Here is a 27,483-nt window from a genome sequence, read left to right on the forward strand (position 1 = left end):
TAGAAAAAATGGTTTTCCACATTATTTCTTTTAAAGACTAAAATTTATTTATGGGGATGATTCGACTTACCCCACCTCAAGTGCGACTAGAGGCCTCTAGGGAGCGTAGCTGCTAGTTTTATTTCAGACAAAGTGATGCTATGTTCTACAAAACTATTGATTGTTTTCAGCTCAATGTTTATGACAGTAATGTCTTGTATAGGATTTGCATGGATAAATTAATCGATATATTATTACTTGGATGTTGCATCAGATTTTCATGATAAAGTGATGCTTGCAGCTGCCTAAATTAACGATACCCACCATATCTACCCTATCCTATCCCTCCTTTCTAATGGATGGACGATCTGACTAATAAATGAGGTCCATATTAGCAAGCTCAATTGACAAATTTTCACATAAAAAATATCTATAATACAAAGTAGAACGATGTCTGTTTGTCTGTCTGTCTGTTTGTTTGTAGCGAGGGATCTCGCTAACCGCTGAACCGATCGGGTTCTCCTTTACAGGGTAGCTTCTCATAGGTCCCGGGAAGGTTTATAACTATTTTCTTGGAGGGTGGGACACCCCCAACCCCCCTAAAAAATAAAAATACCCCCCCAAATTTTTTAAAAATCTAAAATACGAAAAATTGGTTTGATCAAACCTCTTGGGGCAAAGCCCCTAGAGGCTAGGAGCGAAACCGCTAGTATTTCATAAAGAAGGAGAAAGAATGGGGTAGGAATTATCAGGTGCAATTTAAATAATATCCCTCCCCAAAAAAGCCTCCAGGACAAATGAGAAGCTTCGCTGTAAAGTATTCAGAGTATTGCAAGATCCTTCAGTACTAATAGATACATAAATAGACATCCTATTACTTTTATATAAGGGTTGTAAGATTAAAATAAGTTGGAATTTGTGTAATACAAAATAAAATAAAAGGTCGTATTCCATGAAACTGAAATTTTTATCTCTATAAATATGAAGGAAGAGCAAATCCAGGTATTTTTTGCTAATTTTTATAAAATATTCTTCAATCAAATTCAATTTAGATAATAGATTGAGTACTGTGTGTGTTTTTAAAAGAACAAAAGTACAGTAGTTTTTGAAAAGAATAAAATATTGCTTTATTTAACCCACTTACCGTTGACATAAGTTAATAATCAAATTCTCATTTGCTCATTTGCGTGGGACATTTTGTATAAAAAAAAAACATTTTATTGTTTTCAACAGATCATGTCAGTTTTTCCAAAGTGACTTTTTTGGAAGGTTTATAGATTTTAAGGGTGTGACTCTGCAAAAGTGCGCACATTTTTAAAATTGAAATTGCGCGGCTTGTGTTAATAGTAGAAAAATGTTATGCATACCGTTAGAATCGTCGTAAAATCTAGTTTTTGTAAGCAATACTTTTGTTCCTTAAATAAACTGTAGAAGCCACTGCTGCACAAAATTATTTGATCCAAAACATGTTTGATTTTTTTATTTGCAAAGGTTAAGAATCTAAATTCGAAATAAAAGGTTGAAGCCATAGACGTCGAAAAGGGGATTAGGGTTAATGAATGTTTAACTTTTAAACCACTCATTTTAACCCCTCAAATTAAAAAAAACATCATTCCTCTGAAAATTTACCTCCCTCAATGTAAAACAAGCAGGGTTCGGATGCCGCAGCTGCAGCCTCAGCCTCAGCCACCATCAGCCGCGCGGCTTACGAGAAGCCTCAAAATCAGCCGCGCGGCTTCCTCAGCCACCCAATAAGCCTCAGCCTTAGTCGCAGCCGCGCGGCTTAAAGAAAACATAAGCCACTGTAAGCCTCAGCCACATTCAGCCACTGTAAGCCTCAGCCACTGTAAGCCTCAGCCACAAAACTCCAATTCAGCCACATTAAGCCTCAGCCGCACTAAGCCTCATTCAGCCAACGCCCCTCTAAGCCTCAGCCGCAATCAGCCGCGCGGCTTATAGTTGGGGAAGCCTCAGCCACACTCAGCCGCGCGGCTGTTAATAATTTGAAGCCGCAGCCGCACTCAGCCGCGCGGCTTCAAGAAAGCCTCAGCCGCAGCTGCAAAGTTATGATTATGCCGCAGCCGCAGCCGCGCGGCTTGATATTTGTAAGCCGCAGCCTCAGCCGCAGCTTAATTTTTTAAATTCAGCCGCAGCTTTGACACAGCCGCGCGGCTGAGATATTGTAAGCCCCAGCCGCAGCCGCAGGTGCTAAATTAGTACAAGCCTCAGCCGTCAATTCAGCCGCGGGGCTTAATTTTCATTTAATTTTGTCTGTCTGAAGCTTAAGATCTCAGCAACCACTGAACTGACAATGTTGTCCTTCTCAGGAATCCTTTTACTAAAGTAACAGGATGTCTGTGTGTCTGTGTATCTGTGTGTCTGTACCGAAGGATCTCTCTAACCGCTGAACCGATCGGGTTCTCCTTAACAGGGTAGCTTCTCATAGGTCCTGGGAAGGTTTATAACTATTTTTTTGGGGGTGGGACACCCCCAACCCCCCAAAAAAATTAAAATCCCCCCCCCTCAAAAAAAGAAATTTTTTTTTAAATTTTTAAAACTAAAATTAAAAATGAGGGGGGAGGCCCCCCCCCCCCTAAAAAAAAAAATTCCCCCCTCCCAAAAAAATTTTTTTACTTTTCTTTAAAAATTTAAAATAAGAAATTGGGTTATTAAGATCAAGGTAGTGTCCACACAACATATAATCAAGTTAGTGTCCACATAATTTTTGAGAAAATTTTTCATGGAAAATGGGAAACTAGAGTGTAAAACACTAAGGCATGCAGGATACATATTTCAGTGCAATTTTTTTTTAATAATACATAATAAAATTTGTATTTGATATTCCCTGACCCTAAATACATTCTCACTTAATATTCCAGTATCGCTTCGAATCCGAATTAGAACCGGTTCTTAGCCATACTGAAAAATATATATATGCATCCTATCATATCCAGTTTTCTATGAATATAAAAATGTACAATCATTTGAGATTAAAGCCAGTGTTATATAATAATAGTTAATGATACGATGCTAAATAAATATTATATTACTCCTCCCTCTCCACCCCCCTTAAAATATTTTTGATTCATAAATGAATTAATCGATTCGTGAAATTGTTATGTAATAAGGAAAGATTACTTTGTTGTCAACGGAATTTTGGATAAAAAATGTGTAACTTAGCAAGACTAGAACCTGGATTTTAAGGATGACAAACCAGCGTGTTAACCCATGCGCTATTTAGAAAAGGAATGTTCACCTAAATTTTAAGCTGATAATTAAAAATTCTAATGTAGAAGCTTGGAAGCAAAATGCTTTTTAATGCATATATAGAAAATATGTTTTTCTATGAATATGTTAATATTTATATTTTTGATGGATTTTATAGATGTAGTTCTCTAAGTCATACGCAGTCATATTCAATGTTGAAGGGTGACGCAAATTCAGATTTCAGTTTTCATGATTTGAGAAAAATTCACCATTAATTGAAAAGTTGATATTATAAATTGAATTATAACAGATTAAATTTTGCATGTTGCATTTTCTTGGCTGCTGGGTTTCCTTGGATATTGGCATTTTAATGGAAAAGGATATATATATTTTTAAAAATATCTGAAAAACCTGATTTGAATCACATTTTTTCTTAAGCTGAGTCGATCCTGAGTTTTAAGATATGAATTAGATATGAAGAGAAAAAATTAAAATAACGCCTTAGCCCACTCAGCCATAACAGAATTTACGTTTGTGAAGGAAATTTAAACATATTTTAAATTGCAACAAGATTTGTTTGTAGACAAATTTTCCTTTTGTTAAGCTGAGAAGCAATAAAGATAATTCCTAGAATAATATAATATTTAAACTTTTTTTTATAGTATAAAGAATAAAATTACTTTTAGTATACATCTTTGTAAATAAATAAAGATTGATTTTGACTCCATAATAAGATTCATTTAAGTCAATATATCAAATACTTAAACATTCTGAAGATATTAATACATTACTGGGCAAGTTATGGAGAGTTTAGTTTTGTAGATTTAACAATCACTTTTTTTGTAAATAAAAGACAATTCATTGTGTTATGCGGACTTCCTATATTTAGACAAAAGTTTATTTTTTGTTTGAAACAATAATAGGAGAATGTATAATGTATATCTATAAAGGTATTTATTATTGTATATTCAAAACCCACCCAACCCCCCTTAAAATCCTTTAAAATGATGGACAGTTATAAAATGTCATTTCCCGAAGTTGCACGCGGTCATACACAATGTTGGAAGGTTAGCTAAAATTTCAGATATTTTTTTTTGCAATTTGATTTACTTATTTTCTCCATAAAATCTAAGGGATGCTTTCAGGATTATCTAATTTGTGCTATGATATAAAGATGAATTTTTCTCAAATCATGAATACTAAGATCTGAAATTTGTGTCACCCTTCTTTTTTAAAATGGAATCTTTACAGATTTTTTTATTTGATGGTAAAATAAAATCAACCACAGAAGAAATTAAACAAAAAAGCTAAAGCCCCTTTTTTTGTTGAAAATAATGTTTCAGGATGATGATTTTTATAAGAATCAATATCAATAATGTATCATAACAGAAGGAAACAATTATTTTCACCAATTTATCTAAACCTGGATGGTACATCCAGGCATTTCTAGTTTGTAATATTATTAACTAAATTTTAATATAAAATTGCTTTACACCTATGTTCTAAGGGTTAGTGCACCATAATGTGTAAGAAAGGTTTTCTGTTCAATTCCACCAAGAATTACATATGATTATTTCTAAAACCTTGTATAAAGTATGGAGAGTTATTTTGTCTGTAGATTAAGAATTCGATAACTACTGAACTAATGAAAACTTTTTAAATTGCCTTTTCCAAGTTTTTGAATTTTTAAAAAAACTAAAATTAAAACTAAAATTTTTTTTTTCTTCTGGGATTCGAACCCGGATGATAGATGGTTCAAAGCTGTTACCGTACCAAAAAGCTATCAGAGCTCCAATATTTCAAAATGAAAATTTGTCTTATTTTTAGATCATTAAGTATTATGATGTCTGTTTGTTTGTCTCTCTATATGTTTGTACTACAGGATCTCGCTAACTACTAAACCGATATGGTGCTCCTATTCAGGGTAGTTTCTTATAGGTACTGGGAAGGTTTACAACTATTTTGGGGGAGGGTACCATCACACTACCAGAAAAAAATTGCCTTAGAAAAAAAATTAAACATCACCCCAAAATTAAAAATGGGATTTACTCGCCCCGGCCCTCCCCACCCAATAAAAATTACCCTACCCCCCAAAAAATCATTTTAATTCAGTTCTTCTTTTTCCAGTACCTATTGTTTAGTATTTTTTGTAATAACTTCATAATTACATTGTCATTAAGATTATGTGACATAAAAAGTTAGTCATAAAAATTATACCCATGAATAATTGTAATGAAAAGCACTTTTGTAAAAAAAACATTTTTCATAAGAGGTAAGTTTTTATGACAAATACATTTATTGCAAGTGTACATATGATAAGCATTTTAAAGACGATTATTTTTAAGACAAATGTAACCTGCGTACCATGGCTCAACATGTAGCGCATCTGCTTGTCATCATGGAGGTAATAGGTTCGAATCTTGGTGTGAAAACTGAAGACATTAAATGGTTCCTACTGCAGCTATGCCAGGTATACAACATGTAAAGTTAGAGTATGAGAATTTCCTTGGCTCGTAAACAGGCGTAACTCATTACCATAGGACTTTCTGGCAGGTAGTTGGTTGCTGGATAGATGTCACTTAAATTGGAAAGAATTGGTTCCCCTTAATTATCCAAGGTTCAACAAGAAGCGCATCTGCTTGTCATCAGGGAGGTAATAGGTTCGAATCTTGGCCAGACACTGCGTTATAACTGAAGACATAAAATGGTTCCTACTGCTGCTATGGCAGGTGTGCAACATGTAAAGTTGGAGTAGGAGGATTTCCTTGGCTCATAAACAGGCGTAACTCATTACCATAAAACTTTCAGGCAGGTAGTTCCATAAAAAAAAGTTGGTTGCTGGATAGATATCACTTAAACTAATACAGAAAAGGAAAGAATTGGTTCCCCAAGGTTCAACAAGTAGCGCATCTGCTTGGCATCAGGGATGTAATAGGTTCGAATCTCGCGCAGACACTGCGTTATAACTGAAGACATTAAATGGTTCCTAGGTGCTAGGTGTGAAACATGTACAGTAGCAAAGGAAAGATATAATTCCCCTTAGTTATCCAGGGTTGTTGGACCTTGAGTTAATGTCATAGAAACCCTCGACCGTGGCTCAACATGTAGCGCATCGGCTCGTCGTCTGGGAGTTGATAGGCTTTGTACTGCATCATAACTAAAGATGTTGAAATAAATTCCTACTGCTAAAAAACTTGTATAAAACTTTGGGTACCAGTATAAAACTTTGGGTATCAGAATAAATTTTTGTCTATTAGTATAAAACTTTGGGTACCAGTATAAAACTTTGGGTACCAGAATAAATTTTTGGCTATTAGTATAAAATTTTGGGTACCAGTATAAAACTTTGGGTACCAGTATAAAACTTTGGGTACCAATATAAAATTTGGGTACCAGTATAAAACTTTGGGTACTCGTATAAAACTTAAGGTACCAGTATTAAACTTTGGGTACCAATATTAAAACAAAATTTTAGGTATTAGTATAAAATTTTGGGTACCAGTATAAAACTTTGGGTACCAGTATAAAACTTTGGGTACCAGTATAAAACTTTGGGTACCAGTATAAAATTTGGGTACCAGTATAAAATTTGGGTAACTGTATAAAACTTTGGGTACCAGTATAAAACTTTGGGTACCAGTATAAAATTTGGGTACCTGTATAAAACTTTGGGTACCAGTTAAAAACTTTGGGTACCAGTATAAATTTTTAGTACCAGTATAAAACTTTTGGTACCAGTTTAAAACTTTGGGTACCAGTATAAAACTTTGGGTACCAGTATAAAACTTTGGGTTCTAGTATAAAACTTTGGGTACCAGTAAAAAACTTTGGGTACCAGTATAAAACTTTGGGTACCAGTATAAAACTTTGGGTACCAGTATAAAACTTTGGGTACCAGAATAAAACTTTGGGTACCAGTATAAAATTTTGGGTACCAGTATAAAACTTTGGGTACCAGTATAAAACTTTGTGTACCAGTATAAAACTTTGGTTACCAGTAAAATTTGGGTACCAGTATAAAACTTTGGGTTCTAGTCTAAAACTTTGGGTACCATTATAAAACTTTGGGTACCAGACTAAAACTTTGGGTACCAGTATAAAACTTTGAGTACCAGTATAAAACTTTGGGTACTAGAATAAAACTTTGGGTACCAGAATAAAATTTGAGTACTAGTATATAATTTTGGGTACCAGAATAAACTTTGGGTATCAGTATAAAACTTTGGGTACCAGTATAAAATTTGGGTACTAATTCTGAATCAAACATTTGAAAAAATCCTGCTGTCCTCCCCCCTCTTCCCTCCACTCTTATTCTCACAACCCCTAACCACCCTCAACTCTCCAAAAAATGTCCTAGAATGCATTTAAAAAATCCAATTTAGCCGAAGCCTCAGCTGCAAAGCTTATTTTATAATCAGCCATAAGATCAGCCGCAAGGCTTAATATTGTATTCATCCGCAGCCGCATTCAGCTGCGCGGCTGAATTTAATTCAGCCACAGCCTCAGCCGCACGGCTTTCAGTAAGCCGCAGCCTCAGAATCAGCCGCGAGGCTTAATTATGTTATCAGCCACTCTCAGCCTCAGCCTCACTCAGCCGCGCGGCTTAATTTTCCAATCAGCCACTGTAAGCCGCAGCCGCTATGAGCCGCGCGGCTTTCAGTAAGCCGCAGCCTCAGCCACAAATCCTTCAGCCACTGTAAGCCTCAGCCACCCTCAGCCACTGTAAGCCTCAGCCGCTCGAAGCCTCAGCCACAAAATTCCAATTCAGCCACTGTAAGCCTCAGCCACCCCAATTCTTATTAAGCCTCAGCCGCATTCAGCCGCAGCCACTCTCAGCCGCACTAAGCCTCAGCCACTCTCAGCCTCAGCCACTTCCATAACTTTAAGCAGCCGCAGCCGCAAATTAGGATTCAGCCGCAGCCGCAGCCGCGCGGCTGATAGCGCGGCTTCCGAACCCTGAAAACAAGGAAGGAAAACTTTATAATCGGAGGTGTTTATAAATATATCTTCTTCTTTGTTACATTAAAAGAAGATGGGATACTAGAAATCATCTAACTTGCCTCCCCACGATGTAAAAATGTAAAACTGTTGTAGGATGTGACGCTGCTGGTCATGGAAGTGGTCACAGAGGATGCTTTGTCACCAACAACAGAGCAAACTTTCCACAACAGTAAGAACAGAGGGTGAGGGTGGGTGTGACGCTGCTGGTCATGGTAGTATTCACAGAGGATGCTTTGTCACCAACAACAGAGCTAACTTTCCCCCATAGTAAGAACATTGAGGGTGAGGGGGGGGGGATGTGACGCTGCTGGTCATGGAAGTGGTCACAGAGGTTGCTTTGTCACCAACAACAGAGCTAACTTTCCTCCACAGTAAGGATCGGGGGGGGGGGGGGGGGGCTGGGAGGGGGGGGGGTGGTGGCACTGCTGGTCATGGAAGTGGTCATAGAGGATGGTTTGTCACCAACAACAGAGCTAACTTTCCTCAACAGTAAGGACAGAGGGTAGGGGGGGAAGTGGATATATACAAAATACGTGGATGGTGTGGCGTAGGTTGCTATTATAGTCCTGAGATATTGATCAATACGTTCTTACATGGTCAGGGGAGGGAATGGGGTAAAGTCTTAAAAGAAGGTGTCTTACCTAAGATTAACTAAGATAGGCGACAATTTATAGCTGACTCATAATGCGGCCGAAATGAAAAAATTATGCCCTTATGTACCAAGATCTGTAGAATGTTTCAACCAATGAGATGTCTTAAATGTAAATTTAGTATTCTTCTATTGGCTGATTTAGACCGTATGTCTCTATTTATTTAGGGAAGTACAAGTCAATAATAAAGAAGATCAAAGTTGGAATGATTACAATGATTATGCTTTAAGAGCAGGTTAGATAATGCTTATATAAAAGTAATGGGATGTGCATCTGACTGTTTGTTTGTACCGAAGGATTCTCGCTAACCGCTAAATTAATAAGGTTCTCCTTTATAGTGAAACTTCACAAAAGTCCTGGAAAAATAGTCCCTACAAAAATTAACTCCTAACCTTTACAGTAAAGCTTCACTTAAGTTAAGAGAAAATAGTCCCCCCAATTTTTTTTTATTTTAACAATTTATCTTCCATTGTCTAATCCTTCAATTTTCTAACTATTTCTCTATATTTAGATGGAACTGGTGTTTACAGAACTGTTCTTGGCCTGGACAGACAACCTGTGGCTTTTAGTAAAACTGAATAATTTCTAAGAAAATAATTGTGATTTATCAAAAGAGGCACCATCCCAGTGAAAATAAACCCAACCTCTCCATCATAATGATATGTTTATGTGCTACTTTGTTAAAGTGAAAAAGTATTTCTTTCATAGATATTCATACTTTGATTAAGATTCTTGGTTACTTTTTGCACTATATTGGCTCCAAAAAGAATTCTATATCTTTCAGAAAGTTTTTGAACTTATTTTTATTTTTTTGGTTATAGGAATAATTATTAAAAAAGGTATGAAATTTCGTTCCTTTTTGTTATAATACCTTTCTTGTGAAGATTGAATGAAAAAAGTTTTGACCGAGTTTGTTTAACTGTGTGTCGTGCCCTAACCCTGAAGGGCTACACAAAACCCAGTGTAACCTAACCTAACCTGACCTAAAGTAATAAACAAACAACAGAAAAACTAACCCCCTTCTTAATATTTTTAATTTTAATGGTTCTCCTGTACAATTTAGCTTTTTATAGGTTTATATTTTTTTGGGGGAGGGTACCCTGGAAAAATGCCCCCAATTTTTTAATTTTTTTTCTAAAACTAAAATAAAAAATTGAAGGGTGTCCGATTCCTCCCTCTCCCAAAAAGGAAAAACAATAGGTCCATCCCTAATTTTTTTACTTTTTCTTTTTAAAATAAAATAGAAAATGGGGGTCGAAATCAAACCCACACCATCTCAAGTGCCTCTATAGGCCTCTAGGGGCGTAGCCGCTAGTATCTAAATGTATTAACTAAATTAGATCAAGAAAAGTTTAATTTACAACTTTCTAAATCAATTTAGTTTTATGAAATATTTAAATTCAAACACTTCTTTAAAGTTTTATCTCTAGTTAAACTTTTTTCTAGTTTTCATTCTAAATAATGAGAATATTATGTAAAAGAAATGAACAAAATTAATTAAAATATTGGGTAAAGTCCCTCTTGTGGCAACGCCTTTTAAGAGACGTTTGTCGTATTTTCACATTAGTTTTTATGGGTTATTTTAGGTTAAGGTAGGTTTATATGGTTTTGGGTGGTTGCCCGGTTAGAGCACCCCGCAGGGACTAGAAATATGGGAAAAGCTACTGTAAAAATACGACGAAACGCCCCTTACGAGGCGTTGCTACGAAAGGGACTATACCCAAATATATTTATGTTCTATGCATGAAAATGCATGAAAAAAGTTTTGTATAATTGTGAAAATTTTAAGATTCGTTGTCCTTCATTCTGAGCATTTTTTAAAATCACGAAACCTTTTCTTTTTAAAAGTATTTTTTCTGTCCATCTATAGGAGTTGTTTACTCTTGATGGCTCTTTATTGTTTTCCTATTCAGGAGATTTTTATATAATTAATGATAATTGGAACTATTCGAAATAGCCTAGAGACTTCTTTTTCTAACTCTTAGTTTCTCATTTCATAACCTGAATTGAACTAATAAAATTTTCTCCTTTGGCTGTTTATTATACTAGTCCCCAAAGGTTTATAATAACCTTTTCTTATTCGTTGGCTTAACAACTTTTCTAAACTATACTAAAATCTGATGGGATGGTTCATTAAGTTGAATGTCCAAACGTTTCAACCACTAATTGCATCTACAAACGGGTAATTTTGTGTATCATCAATTGGGATGTGCATAAATTTATCGGCCTTTGTCTTATTCCTTTAGATTCCTGGTATTATTGTATGTCTTGTGACAAAAAAGAGACATGATTGGTAAGTTAAATATTTGGAAATTAAAAGTTGTGTCAACACAATGAAATGTTTATTGTTTTAGGCAAAAGATAATCTTAACCAAAAAAGTCAAACAGCACTTAATTAAAAATGAGTAAAATATTCATAACCCAGCTTCTACGAAATACCACAAAATTTCACCCTTTTTACCGGAAAAGTGGAAAAGCTGGTCAAGCTGGTAAAATTTACCAGTTTCGTGGTAAATTTTACCAGCAAAAATTTTAGCCAAAAAAGTAGTAAAATTTTACCATTTTTTTTGTAAAATTTGACGAAACAAAAAACCCCGTTTTTTGTGTTTTAAATTAAAAACAGCTCTTCATAATCAGTTGTGGTACTTTAAAATAATGACTTCTATACAATGAAGCCTAAATTTAAAATTTTTTTTTTTTTTTAAATTTTACCACATTTGGAAGTTCTACCAAAAATGTGGTCAATTTTACAACTCTATTTTTCAGGTTAAGTCCGAATTTTCGGACTTAGACAAAAAAACGCAATTTGGTCAATTTTTACCAAAAAGTTGGTAAAATTTGACAAGGTATTTTTTTAGGCTAAGTCCAGATTTTTGGACTCTGACAAAAAAAATGAACTTGGTAAAATTTGACCAACTTTTTGGTAAAAATTGACAAGGTAAATTTTTAGGCTAAGTCCAGATTTTTGGACTTTGACAAAAAAAAACACTTGGTAAAATTTGACCAACTTTTTGGTAAAAATTGACAAGGTAAATTTTTAGGCTAAGTCCAGATTTTTGGACTTTTTTACTTTTTATTGAATTTTTTCGCATAAAAGAAGCTAACTTTTTTTTAAAACCTTGAAAATTATTTCATCATTTCTTTTAAAACATCCTCCCGCATCGTCAAAAATATATCAAATTTAATATTTACTTATTAGAGCTAGCTTCATACGAATTAAAATTAAAAGAAAAAAAATCCAGGTGTGTGTGTACGCAGATGTGCCGTGTGCATTTGAATTTATCGATTTTTCATCTTTAATATAAATATAAGCTTTCGTATATTCCCCTGAATGTTTCTAAAAGAAAGACAGAGATTTCGAATTATAGAGTAATTTCGCTACAAAACTTATATTTTTAAGTTTTGAAATTTATGGCACCTCTGTGCGCGCATGCGCACTATTGATAAGCTTATGATTATTTGAATATAGAGTGCCAAAAATAATTATTAGTTGTGATTCAATTTAATCAAATATTTTGAATCAAGAAGTAAATTACTACTCAATTTTCTCTAAATATTTAAATTTGTAGAATTTACAATTTGTTTGGAAGATTTTTTTTAAGCAAGATGTTTAAAAATGTGGCAAAATTGTGGAACAACAATATTTCATGATTTCTATATTTATGTTGTCTTTGCCAACCGGAAATACCACCGAGATGGGTTTTTAAAAGATGAATGCCACATTTTTTCGGCGTTTTTTAGACATTGATTGATTGAACGTTGACGATAGAATTTCAAACAGAGTATATAACATAAAAATACTGAATTTTAAATTATTTTTTTAGCAATTTTTCTAATGTCTAACACAGCTCTAAAAAGATGCATTAATTAATATGCAGCAAAAATGGATTGAAGATAATCTTTTTTTTTCTATGAAGGCCGTACCATCAAAAGCGAAATAATTAAATAAATCATTGTATACTCATTTAGATTTCGCGAATGTCGCGCTTGTTATTCATAGCGTAAAAAATGTCGAAAAAACGCGGCATTATCTTTTAAGAACCCGGCCGGAAATAGATTCATATATATATGGTTAACAACTATATATATTTAAATATTTTTTTTAATATTGAATGCACTATATTTTTTTTATATTCTATCGAATATATTTTATATGTCATTACAAAACTATATTACATTCAATATTAACATTAAAAAAAAATAACATCAATTTAAACTTTCGTAACCCTGTAATTGGTTATTGGCTTCAGGAGTTCAGTTCTATATAAACCACGGTCCACGCTTGAGCTAGCATCACCAGCATGGCTCTGCCTAGGCTTATAATTAGAAAGGCCAGGGTATTATTATTGGTTGAAAAGTTTGTACATTATTATTACAGGTATTGTGTCTTTAAAGGGACTGTGAACGTAAATTTTTCTCATCTTAATATCAAATCTTAACATTATCTCATTCATAATATCTCACAGATAGAGCAAAACGCGCTTTTGTTTGCTTAAAAAACGGCTTTTTCCGACGATTTTTATAAGGTACAGGGAAAGGAAGAAATTTTCCGTATTATATAAAATGTCCATTAAATTGATTTTTTCTCCCATTATAGCTAAAATTAAACTTTTTCACATAGTTCTAGATTTTTCCTAACAGTTAAGCTGACTTTTAACATAATCCTTGCTTTAAACCAATGTATAGTTACTTAGAAATTGATAAAATAAGCAATATTTTTTATTGAAAACCAAATACAATAACAAAGCCAGAAACAGGTTTTTTATTATTATCCAATTAACTTTAGATGGCCCATCTTAATTACAAATTTGTAAATAATAAAGACGCAATATTTTTTTATAAACAGTCTGATAAAAGTGTAAACTAATTCTCCAAAGTGGGTTATTTATTGTCCAACACAATAAAAAAGGATATTATTATTTTAAATAACCTATGAGATTCAACCCTTTGTAGACAGTGAGGTATTTTTTTTGTCAATAATACGAATTTAAAATATGTCTTTATTACCTAACTACTACGTTATAAAAAAACTAATTGGCAATTTTATAGCATAAAATAAATCCTTAACAGTAAGTAAATTGTTTCAACTATATATGACAAGTTAAATATCCCTACAAACATTATAAGAATCAAAAACGTTCAGATTTTCCCTGTTTTTTCCTTTTTCCCTCTCAAAATACCATAAAATCAAGGCATTATTCCTGGATATTTTTGTTAATAGGACGTTTTTGGTTGATCAGTGTAGTGAAATGTGCTTAGTAAATGTTAAGATTTGATAATCAGATGAGAAATTTTTACGTTCACACTCCCTTTAATGGCTTTTCACATGTCTTATTTTATAAAGTAGGAAGGCTTTTTTTTGTATGAAGCTTAAGATCTCGGAATTTCACCTTGCATAGAGCATTCGTAAAATGTACTGGGGTGCCCTTTCTTTACTGTTTAGTTTTAATAAGAATTAAAAAAAAAAACAATATTAGGGTTACTTTTCCTAGGAGTGAGAATATATATATATATAGTTATAAACATTCCCTGATCTTATGAGAAGCTAATTGAATAGGAGAACCATACAGATCGATCCAGCGGTTTGTAAGCTCAGCATTGTTAATTTTTAAAACATGCATTTTTAAACTCTCTTTACAAACTAGAATGGAAGAAAATAAAACCAAACAAATCAAATACATATAAGACCGATCTTTATTTATCCATCTTTCTTTATTACTTTAAATATATAATATTTATTTCCATATTTTTATTCTGTTCTTTACTTAGGAATGATAACTTTTTAACCTAACCAAAATATTCAGGGTCTGCTGTATTCCGGGCTGTTCCTGTACCACCTGGCGTCGTATGAGAGCGGCGGCGAGGCGCTGGTGTCCTGCGGCATGTTGGAGTCACTCCTTAAGGTCATACAGTTGGCCAGCAGTGAATTGGAACACATTACTTTTGTTACTAGGTATGTTTTTCATGGTTTGATATACAAGTATTACACTGAAAGCTAGGTAAAAAAAACAAGGTTGACATCATCCATAATGTATATCATAGAAATAAAGAAAAATACGCACAATTTATAAAAATAAGTTTCTTTGTCTTTTAAAGCATGACCGACGGACGTAGTAAATTATATACTGGTTTCTCGCCGTCTGTCTTGAAAAGGATCGCATGTTAAAGATTGCATCACAGACGTATAAAGCGGACAAACAAAGCGTATTATAATAAAGTAGATTCTTTATAATAAGAAATATATTTAAAAGTTTAGAAAAATTTGTTTTTCATTCTTTTTCCAGCATGGCTTCGAAACAAATTAAAATCGATTAGAAACGGTTCTCAGCCATAATGATAAAACATGTATACTGACCATTTTCCAAATAAAAATCATAATACAAGTACCAGTTTTGGTAGCCTAAGCCTTAAGCCTCTCAGGGCTAACAAAACTGGCTTTAATTATATGATTTTTATTTGAATATCCACAGAAAGCTATCTATAATACGATGGAATAAAAAATATTATTTAGGGCTGTAAGAGTGATAGATCAGAAACTATTCATATGACGTAGCGGCCATAGCCGCTCAGGAGGAGCTGGCGGCGGCTCAGGATGCGGATGCTGTTGATCCCATTGGTGGTCCTAGTGGCTCAGGTTCTAGCTCTAGGCTAGCTTCTCATCTTATTCAACAGGTATGCATTGTTTATTTATACAGGGATCTTAAGGGATAAGACAATGGACAATAAGTTTTTTAAGTTGCAAGCCAACGAATGAGAGATGTGTTGATTAAACCTTCAAGACCAGTAAAACTTACAGTCCAGTGTAACTTCCTTTCCTGGCATTTATAGAAGTTGAATAAGAAATGATAAAATATTATAAAGATATGCGAAAATGTAAAAAAGAGATAGGATATATGAAGAAATATTGATTTTAATCTTATATTGTATAACACAAACTTTGCTTAAATAAAAATAAAATCCTATAACGTAGCCCTATACTATTGAAAATAGTTAAATATAACAAAACATATTATTAATATCAATCTATCTGATTATTTAGGACGTACCCAAGCCTGGTTTGACCTGCCTACCCCAGCGGGCTGCCTTGCTAAAATCTATGCTCAACTTCTTAAAGAAGGCTATTCAGGAATGGGTTATTAAATGATTTAAGACGAAGTAAAATATTGTTTAAGTTTAAAAAAAGATTGTACTAAAATAATTTACGTTTCTGTAGACACAACGGGAAACATGGTTCTTATGGGATAGGACAAAAGACGAAGTATTGAAATTAAATCAAGATTTACCTAATAAAAATTAGGTACTCAAAGTTTTTGAGTTGACGAATAAGTAAACTTGTTTCTGAAACTTTGGATACCATTATGATATTTACACCATTTTACCCTCCCTGCCTGGGATTTAGGTCTAAATTTATCTAATATTAGTACTTGTTTGGGACAGGGATCTAAAGGGACAAGACAATGGCGGATAAATTGATGTACATCAGCAATGATGATACACAAAATTACCCCTTCTGTGGAGTATAATTAGTTGTTGAAAGCTTTAGACACTTAACTTGATTAATCAACCATTCAAAATTCAATAAAAGTCCCTAGAGTTGTTAAAGCAACGAAGAAGAAAATAAAGCTTTGGGGACTAGTGTAATAAACAGTCCACTTCCTTCCTTCATTTAATCCTCCATAACTTAGGACCCCGCGTTCCACGACTCCATACGCCACGTGAAGCATATAATCAGTAATGCCGAGTACTATGGCCCCAGCCTGTTCTTGTTAGCCACGGATGTTGTTACTGCTTATGTTTTCCAGGTAAGCTTTCCCTTTATTTTTTCTCGTTCTGCGTTTTCAAAGATGTTTAGTTAGATAAGTTTGCTGATTTTTTTGCCACGTGTCAAGATGCCTGTAGGAAATGAATGAGGGGGGAGAGGGGGAGTCGAACCTACACACTTTTATTTTTGCTTTCAAAAGAAAAAATTTAGGTGTGAGAGTAAGGGGGGGGGGGAAGTTCTGACACATTTGCGTAAACAGCGAGTATAGGCTTTATCTTTGGGACGGACGGACGGACAGACATCGTTCTACTTTGTATTATAGATTAGATATTTAGTAGGGAGGGATGGGACATTGGGCTGTAAATTACACTAGCCCCCAAAGTTTTCAAATAACATTTTCTTATTCTTTGGCCTAACAACCTTGGGTACTTTTATTGATTTTTTATTGGTTGGTTCATTAAGTTGAGTGTCCTAACATTTCAATCACTTATTGTAATCTACAGAAGGGGTAACGATGTGAATCATCATTAGAGATGAACATCAATTTATCAGCCATTGTCTTATCCCTTTATATCCCTGTAATTATCTAATTAACTAATGAGCAATTTTATTCCAGGTTGAATATCAGTGATACGAGGGAATGGGGCCGGTGCCCAGCAAATCCAGGAGGTTGCGCAACAGTTTTCGGCCAGAGCAGTAGAATCAAGAACACTTGTGTGTTTGGCGGCGCACCCAAGGGTCCTCAGCTGCGAGACATTGAGAACGGCTGCTGATACTAGAATTATTATTTTATGTTCAAGTTAAATAAATATAAAAATACAACAAAAAATTTTATAATTTTTTCTATTTTTAAAAGCGAAGCTTCTCTATAATTAGGGTCAGTCGTTTTTTACCACTTTCTCACGATTTTTACCACCCGATTTTACCACAATTTTTGGTCAATTTTTACACGATTTCCGGTAAAATATTTTACCAATTTAGGACAAAAATATTACCAGGTGTTGAACAGTTTTACCACTTTTTCGGTAAAATCTTACAGAAATTTGCGGTAAGATTTTACCAAAAAAGTGGTAAAAATTGGTCAAAATCTGGTATAAATTTGCGTCCTAAAATGGTAATATTTTACCGGAAATCTGGTAAAATTTTACCGATAATTGTGGTAAAAAAAGCTGGTAAAAACCGTGAGAAAATACCACAAAAAGTGTTTTTACCACGGTTACGGTAAAATTTTACCACCTTTTAAAACGTAAAGGCTGGTAAAATTTTACCGTAAAAGTGGTAAAAACTAGGTTTTTTTATGGTATTAATTAGAAGCTGGGAATAAAACTTTTATTCATTTAATGGCATTTTATAACTTGCCTTACATTTTCCAATATATTTAAAAATTGTATAGCTTATGTCGGTTTTAACTTTATGCGTAGCATTTTTCTATTTTAAGACAAGCAGAGAAATTTGAATTTTAAAAAGGAACACTTTTGTTGCACACCCTGTATAAATTGAATCCTTTATTATCCTAGAAATGATTGATTGATAGGCAAAACTGAATTGTACAGTCTGAACATAACACTGTGGTCTAAATCCTTATACTAAAGTAACAGGATGTTTGTTTGTGTGTCTGTTTATCTGTGTGTCTATGTGTACCGAAGGATCTCGCTAACCGCTGAACCGATCGGGTTCTCCCTAACAGGGTAGCTTCTCATAGGTATTGGGAAGGTTTGTAACTATTTTCTTGGGGGGTGGGACACCCCCAACCAACCCCCCCCCAAAAAAGAAAACCCCACAAAAAAAAATATTTTTTAAAATAAAAATCCAAAACAAGAAATTAGGTTATCAAATTCGACATTCCCCTCCTCAAGTGCCCCTAGAGGCCTCTAGGGGGCGTAGCCGCTAGTATATACTTAAAGTAACAGGATATTGGTTTGCGTGCCTGTTTGTCTGTACCCAATGTTCTTGCTAAATACTGGACTTATATGGTTCTCCTGTACAGTGTAGCTTATCATAGGTCCTAGAAAGGTTTTAGCTTTAATAGTTTATCTTAAACTAGAGTCTTCGCCCCTAGAAACCTCATGGGAGCATGAAGAAAGGGGAGGGGAGGGTGTGTATGTCGACCCAAAATTTAAATTTTAGGTTAAAAAAAGAGAAAAATATACATATAATGGAGATGGGGTATTTCAAGGGGCGGTTTTTCCTGGGAGGGAGGTGGTACCCTCCGACAAAATAGCTATAAACCTTTCAATACCTATGGGAATTTACTTTGAAAGAAAACCGAACATTAGCGGTTAGCGAGATCCTTTACTACACACACAGACAGACTTCATTTTTTTTGAGGAATACATTAGCATTAAGCTACAAAAGTTGGAAAGAATTTTAATGAATATAATAGATTTGAAATCTGCATAAAATTTTAAGGAATTTTTATAAAATTCGTTTTTTGTATAATTCTTTATCTATAAGCGCAAATACAAATTAAGTTAAATAATTTTGACATCTGTGATTGGTGGATTGAAAACTATCTGCGCTCTGATTGGAGAAGCTAAAGTGTCGTACATCATTCAACCAATTAGAGCGCAGGTAGTTTCCAATCCACCTATCCTATTGGTCAAAATTTATTAACTTAAATTAGATTTGCGCTTTTAAATAATGAACTATATAAAAAACGAATTTTATAAAAAATCCTTAAAATTTTATGCAGATTTCAAATCTATTATATTCATTAAATTCTTTCCAATTTTTATAGCTTAATTAGCATACATAAACAATATGAAAATTCTTTTATGAAAGTGGCAGGATGTATTTCTGTCTGTTTTCAACACAAAAATTAAATTGTTCCTGAGAATACAAACAAAAAATAAACTAATATTTAAGGATCACCTCATTGCCTAAAATTACCAGGAACCGTTTATTGACATAATCATTTAAACATGGGTATAGTCCCTTTCGTAGCAATTAAGGGGCAATTCATCGTATTTTCACAGCTTTTGAGAGGTTATTTTAGGTTAGGTTAGGTTAAGTTAGGTTAGAGCCCCCCTTAGCGGCTAGAATTATGAGAAAAGCTACTGTTAAAATACGACACAACGCCCCTTAAGAGGCGTTGCTACGAAAAGGACTATACCCAAACTTATTTGTGCTATCATTCTTCAAAGTGCCTACCCTCAATTTTGAATAAAAAAAGAATAAAAAATAAGGAGGGTTCTTTCACAGCTTGTTTGTAAAATAACAATGTTTGTTTATAAAAAGTTTAATCTAAATATAAAACTGTATAAACCTTTGGGTAAAATCTAAATTGTTCAGATATTTAAAATGTTTTCTTTGTGAACTTGACACTTTGGTAGGAGAGGAGAATTGATTGCTTCAGTTATTGAATATTGATAAAAACTTTGCCAGGAATAATCTCAGGTTTGTGTTGTGTACACATGGATATATTATTACCTGGATCCTACACCAGATTTTCATCTTCTCAAATAAAGTGAAACACGCAGTGGGCTAAAATAATGATTCCCCTTTTCAACGTCTTTATTTATCCCCTCCCCTTCTACTGGATGAACGAACTGACAAATAATTGAGTTCCATATAAGCAAACCATTTTTTCCTGTCATAATATCCACGTATATTCTACATCCATTAGTGTACAACTTCTCTAAAAGTGTTTCTTTGAGAATGGTTTTTAAGGAAATTAACAAGAGGGGGCTGGTAGGGAGACAAAGTGTCTAAAAAATCAGCCATGTGACGTCATAAAAATGAGGGAGATGAGAGGAGAAGTGGGAAAGAAAAACCCTATTAAAGAGATGGATGATCCCTCATCTTTATGACGTCACACGGCTGATTTTGAGACACTTTGTCCCCCTAAGGAAAGTGCACATTCATGACAAATATACTTTGTATTGCAGACATTTTTATGCCAAACTAAATACAGAATCATCCACAATGATAATAAACAAAATTTCCTTTCTGTTGAATTTATTATTTGACAAGTTTGGACACTTCTAGTTTGAAACCCTCTAATTAAAAATTCGATAAAAATATTCAAAGTTTATGAGCCAACGTAAAAGATAACGTGGTTATAAAACTTTGGGTACCAGTGTCATTTACAGTCCATGGTCTCCTTCCTCTCTAGTAATTTTGAACATGTGTGTTTGTGTGTGTGTGTATGTGTGTGTGAATGCTAAAAAGTTCATTCATTAAGTTTCATTCAACATTTTTCTACAATTCTCTGTAAAAACTTTGCTTAGTTGATGCTTGTAGTTTGTTAATAGTTATAATCTAGATACATAATCTCTAAAACAGCCAATTGGGAAAACAGTAGAGGAACAAATAATATTGTTTATAAAGTGTACAGTTTTTTATATGAAAGGGCAGTTATTTTTTCATTAGACTCTCATAATGAGTAAGCTATCAATAGTCGTATTTCTAGGGATAAAGCTTTTCTTGGGTAAATAATATTATGTAAAAATTTCTTAACTCTTATAATGTGAAGCACAAATTATGTATAATATAAGTCAGCTATGAATAGTAATTTTTTAGAATACTTTTAGAACTTATTTCGTCGAAATTATTTTTGGGAATTGTCTGCTTAAATTTCCTTTTTATGTTTGACGGATTATGGGACCAGTTTGATCATCTAGATCTACAATATCTTTATCGTTCAGGATGGAAAAAAATCCAGTTTTTGCTGTAGAAAATCAAAATTTGCACTGAAACACTTTATTTGCACTTTTTCCTCTAATGTTAATCAAAATGTTGAAAAAACTAAAAAAAACTAATTGTGATTTTTTTATAGATAAACTTGAAGTAAACAAAATTTATCCTTCGGTAGATTAAAATTATTGTTTGAAAAGTTTGGAAACTGATAGTTTCAACTAAACAATCAAGATTTATATATATAACAAGGATGACAACATCCATAAGTAGCGAAGCTCAAAATTTATTGATAGACATCAGAAAAATATAATCTTTTGAGTATGTTAAAAAGACATAAATGAAATAAATCACGAAACCTTTTAAAAGTGTTTAATATCTTTTGAAGCATTAAGCTAAGAAGAAAAACGTGATATCTAGGAATCGATCTAGCACCCCAACCAATAGCAAGTCTTTAATAAACTTGGTGAAAATATGTATAATGTTGACTTAATTAATCCCTAAAAATTCCAACTGTTCATCTTGAACAGGAGTCGAAAAAATCATGAAAACTTTTAAAACTAGGAATCGATCTAGCACCCCAACCAATTATCATATCTTAAAAAAAGCTTTATAAAAATGTCTAGAATGTTGACTTAATTAATCCCTATAAATTACAGCCGTTAATCTTGAACAGGAGTTGAGATAATCATGAAAACTTGAAAAACTAGGAATCGATCTAGCACCCCAATCAATATACAAATCTTAATGAAACTTGGTAAAATTATGTAGGATGCAAATTTACTTAATCCCTGAAAATTTCAGTTGTCTGTCTTGAAAAAGAGTCGAGAAAATTATGAAAACAAAAAAATCTTGGAATCGATCTAGCACCCCAATTAATATAGAGATGGACAATACAATGTATAGATTAGATGCGCATATGTCATTGAAATCTTCACTAAAAATTTCAGCTGTCTATCTTTAATAGGAGCCGAGAAAATCACGTTTCCCCAACTTTGTCTCAGACAGACGGACGGACATTTCGAATTATAGAGTAGCTTTGCTAGTAACAACAATATTCTAAACCCAATAAATAAAAATGATAATTATATTGGTGGTGGTAACTTTCCACCTCCCCTTCCTTTTTCTTATAAAATTTAAAGTTAAGGGTCGACTTTACCTTCCCCACACCCCTGAAGTGCCCCTTGATTCATATAATAAATTAGGTACACAAAACAATTATCATATTATAATGTTTTTGTGATAACCCCATTGAATATCTTCTATGGATAACCCTAAAGGAATAGTTGCATGTAGTGCATTTAACAAGTTTGATTGCAAGCATAAGTTACAATAATACCATCTAACATATATAATTTTGTATTACAATAAATAGCAATCAATTGGGCACCACCAAAATAGTCATCATGCTGTTTTTGTGAAAACAGGCCAGCTATATAAGTTGCATATACCCAAAAAATATGATTTTTATGTCATGTTACTTTTAAAACTACCTGGTAGAAAATTAAAATTCTTTCAAACATATGTCTCAATAGATGAATTTTAAACTATTAAACAGAAAAAATATGTGCAGTTCACTAAATTCATTTTTAAATGCACCTCGTGCAACTACCCCTTTGAGTGGGTTCTATGTAATTTTTCATTTTAATTTATAAAAAAAAGTAATTTTGTTGTACTGAGAAAATTTGTATCGTAGAACAATTTTCATTCATAAAGCCTTTATACATTATTCTGTACAAAGTATTTTGAGAAAAGTTAGATTTATACGAGTTTTAGTGAGTATATGTAAATAGTATGCCTGCTCCTATGAATTGTAACCCATTGTAAATGATCTTTAGTTACTTGTGGACTGTTTGACAAAATACACATTTTTACTATACATGGTCTTTGTTGATTATTCTGTAGGAGCGAAGCTTATATATACTAGGGAGTCTGTACGTCTGACCTAAGTCCATTATAACAGAACTCAAGCAGTATCCAGCAAGACAGGATACTACATATTCATTGATGAGTATTTTTACATTACTGTCAATTACCTCATACGGGCGAGGTTGCTGTCCATGACACTTTAACGTCAGTTCCAGCATCCAAGGATAGCTAAGGGGAGCTAAATCTCTCCGTGGGTATTGGGTTGAGTAACACTCATCAGACAATCAACTCTTTGGTTGCACGACCTTTGTCTGGAAGTCCTAACCGTGCATGGTAGCCTATTTTAGGCCATGGCATTCCCCATAATCTTACTAATAATGTCGCAAACCTGACATAGCAGCAGTAGAAACCTTTTTAACTTCTTTAGTTATGACATGGTGTTACGCCGAGATTCGAATAAGCGGATGAGTTTGTTACATTACTGTCAAAAAGTTTGCAACGTAAAAATGAAAAAAATGCAACATTAAAATATTTGGATCATGGAAAGAAAACAAAGTCATTCCTAAATTAGGACAGAAGTCACCTTCCTAGGAAGGACATAAGTAGCCTTCCTTAAGTGAGAATTTCTTAGATGAAGGGCATAACATGCCTCCCTTAACAAAGATTTTGCAAGATTGAGGACATAAGTAGCCTCCCTTCACCTCACAAAACCTAGCTTTTTGTTCACATAGCAAAATCTTGCATAAAATTGGTTTTTGGTCCATCACATAGCAAAATATTGGAAAACTTAGCTTTTCTGTCCTTCACATAGCTAATTCTTGCAAAACATAGCAAATTCTTACAAAACATAGCAAATTCTTGCAAAACATAGCAAATTCTTACAAAACATAGCAAATTCTTGCAAAACATAGCAAATTCTTGCAAAACATAGCAAATTCTTACAAAACATAGCAAATTCTTGCAAAACTTAGCTTTTCTGTCCTTCACATAGCTAATTCTTGCAAAACATAGCAAATTCTTACAAAACATAACAAATTCTTGCAAAACTTAGCAAATTCTTGCAAAACATAGCAAATTCTTGGAAAACTTAGCTTTTCTGTCCTTCACATAGCTAATTCTTGCAAAACATAGCAGATTCTTACAAAACATAGCAAATTCTTGCAAAACATAGCAAATTCTTACAAAACATAGCAAATTCTTACAAAACATTGCAAATTCTTGCAAAACATAGCAATTGCTTGCAATAGGAGTCCCAAACTCAAAAACGAATTTTCAGCGCGATCCGACCACCGGTTCTTGAGATACGGTGACCTGGTGTCCTTGGTACCGACAGTAAGATTTGGGAAATGGTTCGAATCCTTAGTAAATTTGGCTAAGTCCAAAAATTCTTTGACACTTAGAATATTTTCAACCTGGTGTCCTCTCAGTAGGTATGCTTGGTGTCACCTGGGTATTTTTTCTTCAAAAATTTGACTAAGTGTCAAAATATTTACTAAGGATTCGAACCATTTCCCAAATCTTACCGTCGGTACCAAGAACACCTATTATACAAAAGCTTTTTCGACCATGATAATTCTAGTACTAGTAGTAATTAGGCACACTTTATAATCATTACTAAAAATTAATCGACAAATCTTAATGAAACTTGATGGAAAAATGAAGAATATGAGCATATTCAATCCCTAATAATTTTAGCCGTCAATCCTGAATAGGAATGGAGAAAATCATGAAAACCTAAAAATCTAGGAATCGATCTAGCACCCAAATTGAACAGGAGCTGAGAAAATCACGCTTTCCCCATAGCGTTACGGACAGACAACGTGAATTATAGAGTAGCTTCGCTACTATAAAATATAAACAGAAAAAAAGAAGAATTACAGACAGGCACACATAAAGTAGCTACGCTACTAAAAAACGTGAAGAAACAAAACAAAAGAAAAGTTAGCAAGATAAAAACTTTATTTTTCTTATTCAAACAGTAAATATGTCACAAAATCAACTATTTTAGATTAAACTAATAAAAAATGTAAACTAATAATGTTGAAGAAAAATAAAAGATTGTTGACAACTTATTAAATTTATTAAAGTTACTTTTTAAAAAAAGCTTTTCTATAATTAAGAATTTAAGGTTGATGTTCGTCCATCTGTAATGGATAGCTTTTATGATTAATTTATGCATGGAAGAATTATAATTGCATGGTATAAATTCTAAACTTGGCATGATGAATCCTGTAACATTAAGGTACGATTTAGAAAGCTTAGGAACTATATAATCATAACCAGAAAGCCCATTTAAAACATGTTGATTTAAAAACTTTTTTGATAACAATTCTTAGTCCTCTATAATTCACTTTGTCTGTCCGTCCGTCAGTCAGTCAGTCAGTAACGCTATTGGGGAAATGTGATTTCTTGACATCTGAAATTTTTAGTGAAAACTCCTGACATATGCTCATCTAATCTTTACATTGTATTGTCCGTCTGTCTGTTAATTGAGATGCCATATCGATTCCTAAATTTTTACATTTTCGTAATTTTCTCCACTTCCCTTCTAGAAAGACGACAGAAATTTTCGCTAATTTCACCTCCTTCTAAAAAAACCGCAAAAATTTCCGATATCCTCACCTTAACCTTATATATATCAGAGATAAAGGAATAGGTCAATATTAATCAGAGATAAAGGAACGGGACAAATCAATCATGGATATAGGAAAAGGTCAATATTAATCAGGGATAAAAGAATAGGAAAATTATAATTTCTGAAAAGAAATAGGTAAATTATTATTATTCAGGGATAAAGGAATAGCTCAATATAATCAGGCATAAAGGAATATGTTAACATATATCATAGATAAAGGAATAGATAAATATTAAGCAGAGATAAAGGAATAGTTCAAGTATAATTCAGGCATAAAGGAATAGATCTATTTAATCAGGCATAAATAAACAGGTCAATATAAATCAGGGTAAAGTATTAGGTCAATATAATCAGTGATAAAAGAATAGGATAATATAATCAGAGATATAGGAATAGGTCTATGTTAATCAGAAAAAAGGAATAGGTCAATATTAATCAGGGATAAAGGAATAGGAAAAAATTATAATTCAGGGATAAAGGATTAGGTGAATTATTATTCCGGGATAAAGGAATAGGTCAAAATTAATAAGGAATGAAGGAGTAGGTAATTATTATCAGAAATAAAGGAATATATCAATATTAATCTAGGATAAGGGAATAGGTAGAGTATCATTCAGTCTTAAAGGAATAGGTCAATAATAATCAGAGATAAAGGAATAGGTAAAATATAATTCAGGCAGAAAGTACTATGTCAATATCAATCAAAAATAAAGGAATAGGTCAATGTAATCAGAGATAAATGAATAGGACAATATTAATCAGGGATAAAGAAGTAGTTCAATATTAAACAGGGATGAAGGAATAGGCCAATATATTATTCAAAGATATAGGAATAGGTAAAGTATTATTCAGGAATACAGAAATAGGTCAATATTAATCATGGATAAAGGAATATGTAATATATATCCAAGATAAAGAGATTGGTAAATATTAATCAATATAATCAGGGATAAAGTTAAAGAAATATGTTAATATACATCAGAGATAAAGGAATAGGTCAATATTAATCAGAGATAAAGGAATAGGTACAGTATTATTCAGGCATTAAGGAATAGGTCAATATTGATCAGAAATAAAGGAATAGGTCAATATAATTATGGATAAAGGAATAGGACAATAAAATCAGCGATATAGGAAAAGGCAAAGTATTATTCAGGAATAAAGAATAAAGGAATAGGTCAATATTTATCAGGAATAAAGGAATATGTCAAAATAAATCAGGGATAGAGGAATATGTCAATATTTCTCAGGGATAAAAGAATAGGTCAAGTATTATTCAGGCATAAAGAAATACATCAATTTAATCAGCGATAAAGGAATAGGTCAAAATAAATCAGGGATAGAGGAATCGGTCAATATTTCACAGGGATAAAAGAATAGGTAAAGTATTATTCAGGCATAAAGGAATAGGTCAATTTAATCAGGGATAAAGGAAAAGGTAAATATTTCTCAGGGATAAAGGAATTAGTCAATTAAAGAGGAATAAAGGAATATGTAAAAATAAATCAGGGATAGAGGAATAGGTCAATATTTCACAGGGATAAAAGAATAGGTAAAGTATAATTCAGGAATAAAGGAGTAGAACAAAATTAATCAGGAATAAAGGATTAGGTCAATATTAATCATGGATAAAGGAATATGTTAATATATATCAGAGATAAAGGAATAGATCAATGTTAATCATGGATAAAGGAATATGATAATATATACCAGGGATAAGGGAAAAGGTCAATATTTCTCAGGGA

General features: G+C 33.1%; 2 protein-coding genes across 2 annotated transcripts; both read left to right on the top strand.

Moving 5' to 3' along the window:
* Positions 1-123: 123 nt before the first annotated feature.
* LOC145330519 (uncharacterized) lies at positions 124-9,488 on the top strand. Its single transcript, XM_080175147.1, has 5 exons — positions 124-209; positions 965-981; positions 8,281-8,356; positions 9,005-9,072; positions 9,349-9,488. Exons 1-5 carry the CDS (start codon positions 136-138, stop codon positions 9,417-9,419), a joined length of 306 nt encoding a protein of 101 aa, XP_080031273.1. The 5' UTR covers positions 124-135; the 3' UTR covers positions 9,420-9,488.
* Positions 9,489-13,092: 3,604 nt separating this feature from the next.
* LOC145329354 (uncharacterized) lies at positions 13,093-17,428 on the top strand. Its single transcript, XM_080173425.1, has 5 exons — positions 13,093-13,215; positions 14,642-14,790; positions 15,349-15,509; positions 15,877-16,639; positions 17,216-17,428. The coding sequence occupies exons 4-5, from the start codon at positions 16,614-16,616 to the stop codon at positions 17,370-17,372; spliced, it is 183 nt and encodes a 60-aa protein (XP_080029551.1). The 5' UTR covers positions 13,093-13,215; positions 14,642-14,790; positions 15,349-15,509; positions 15,877-16,613; the 3' UTR covers positions 17,373-17,428.
* The last annotated feature ends 10,055 nt before the right edge of the window (positions 17,429-27,483 follow it).

The sequence above is a fragment of the Acartia tonsa genome, chromosome 10 (genome assembly GCF_053477335.1).
Source record: "Acartia tonsa isolate MP-2025a chromosome 10, ASM5347733v1, whole genome shotgun sequence".
In the NCBI taxonomy this organism is placed as follows: domain Eukaryota; kingdom Metazoa; phylum Arthropoda; class Copepoda; order Calanoida; family Acartiidae; genus Acartia; species Acartia tonsa.

Excerpts from the sequence above, each read along its gene's own strand:
- LOC145329354 (XM_080173425.1), top strand. The coding sequence starts at position 16,614 with ATGTTGTTACTGCTTATGTTTTCCAG. Across the intron at positions 16,640-17,215 it reads TTACTGCTTATGTTTTCCAG|GTTGAATATCAGTGATACGA; the intron begins GTAAGCTTTCCC and ends ATTTTATTCCAG.
- LOC145330519 (XM_080175147.1), top strand. The coding sequence starts at position 136 with ATGCTATGTTCTACAAAACTATTGATTGTTTTCAGCTCAATGTTTATG. Across the intron at positions 8,357-9,004 it reads AGAGCAAACTTTCCACAACA|GGAAGTACAAGTCAATAATA; the intron begins GTAAGAACAGAG and ends CTATTTATTTAG. Across the intron at positions 9,073-9,348 it reads TGATTATGCTTTAAGAGCAG|ATGGAACTGGTGTTTACAGA; the intron begins GTTAGATAATGC and ends CTCTATATTTAG.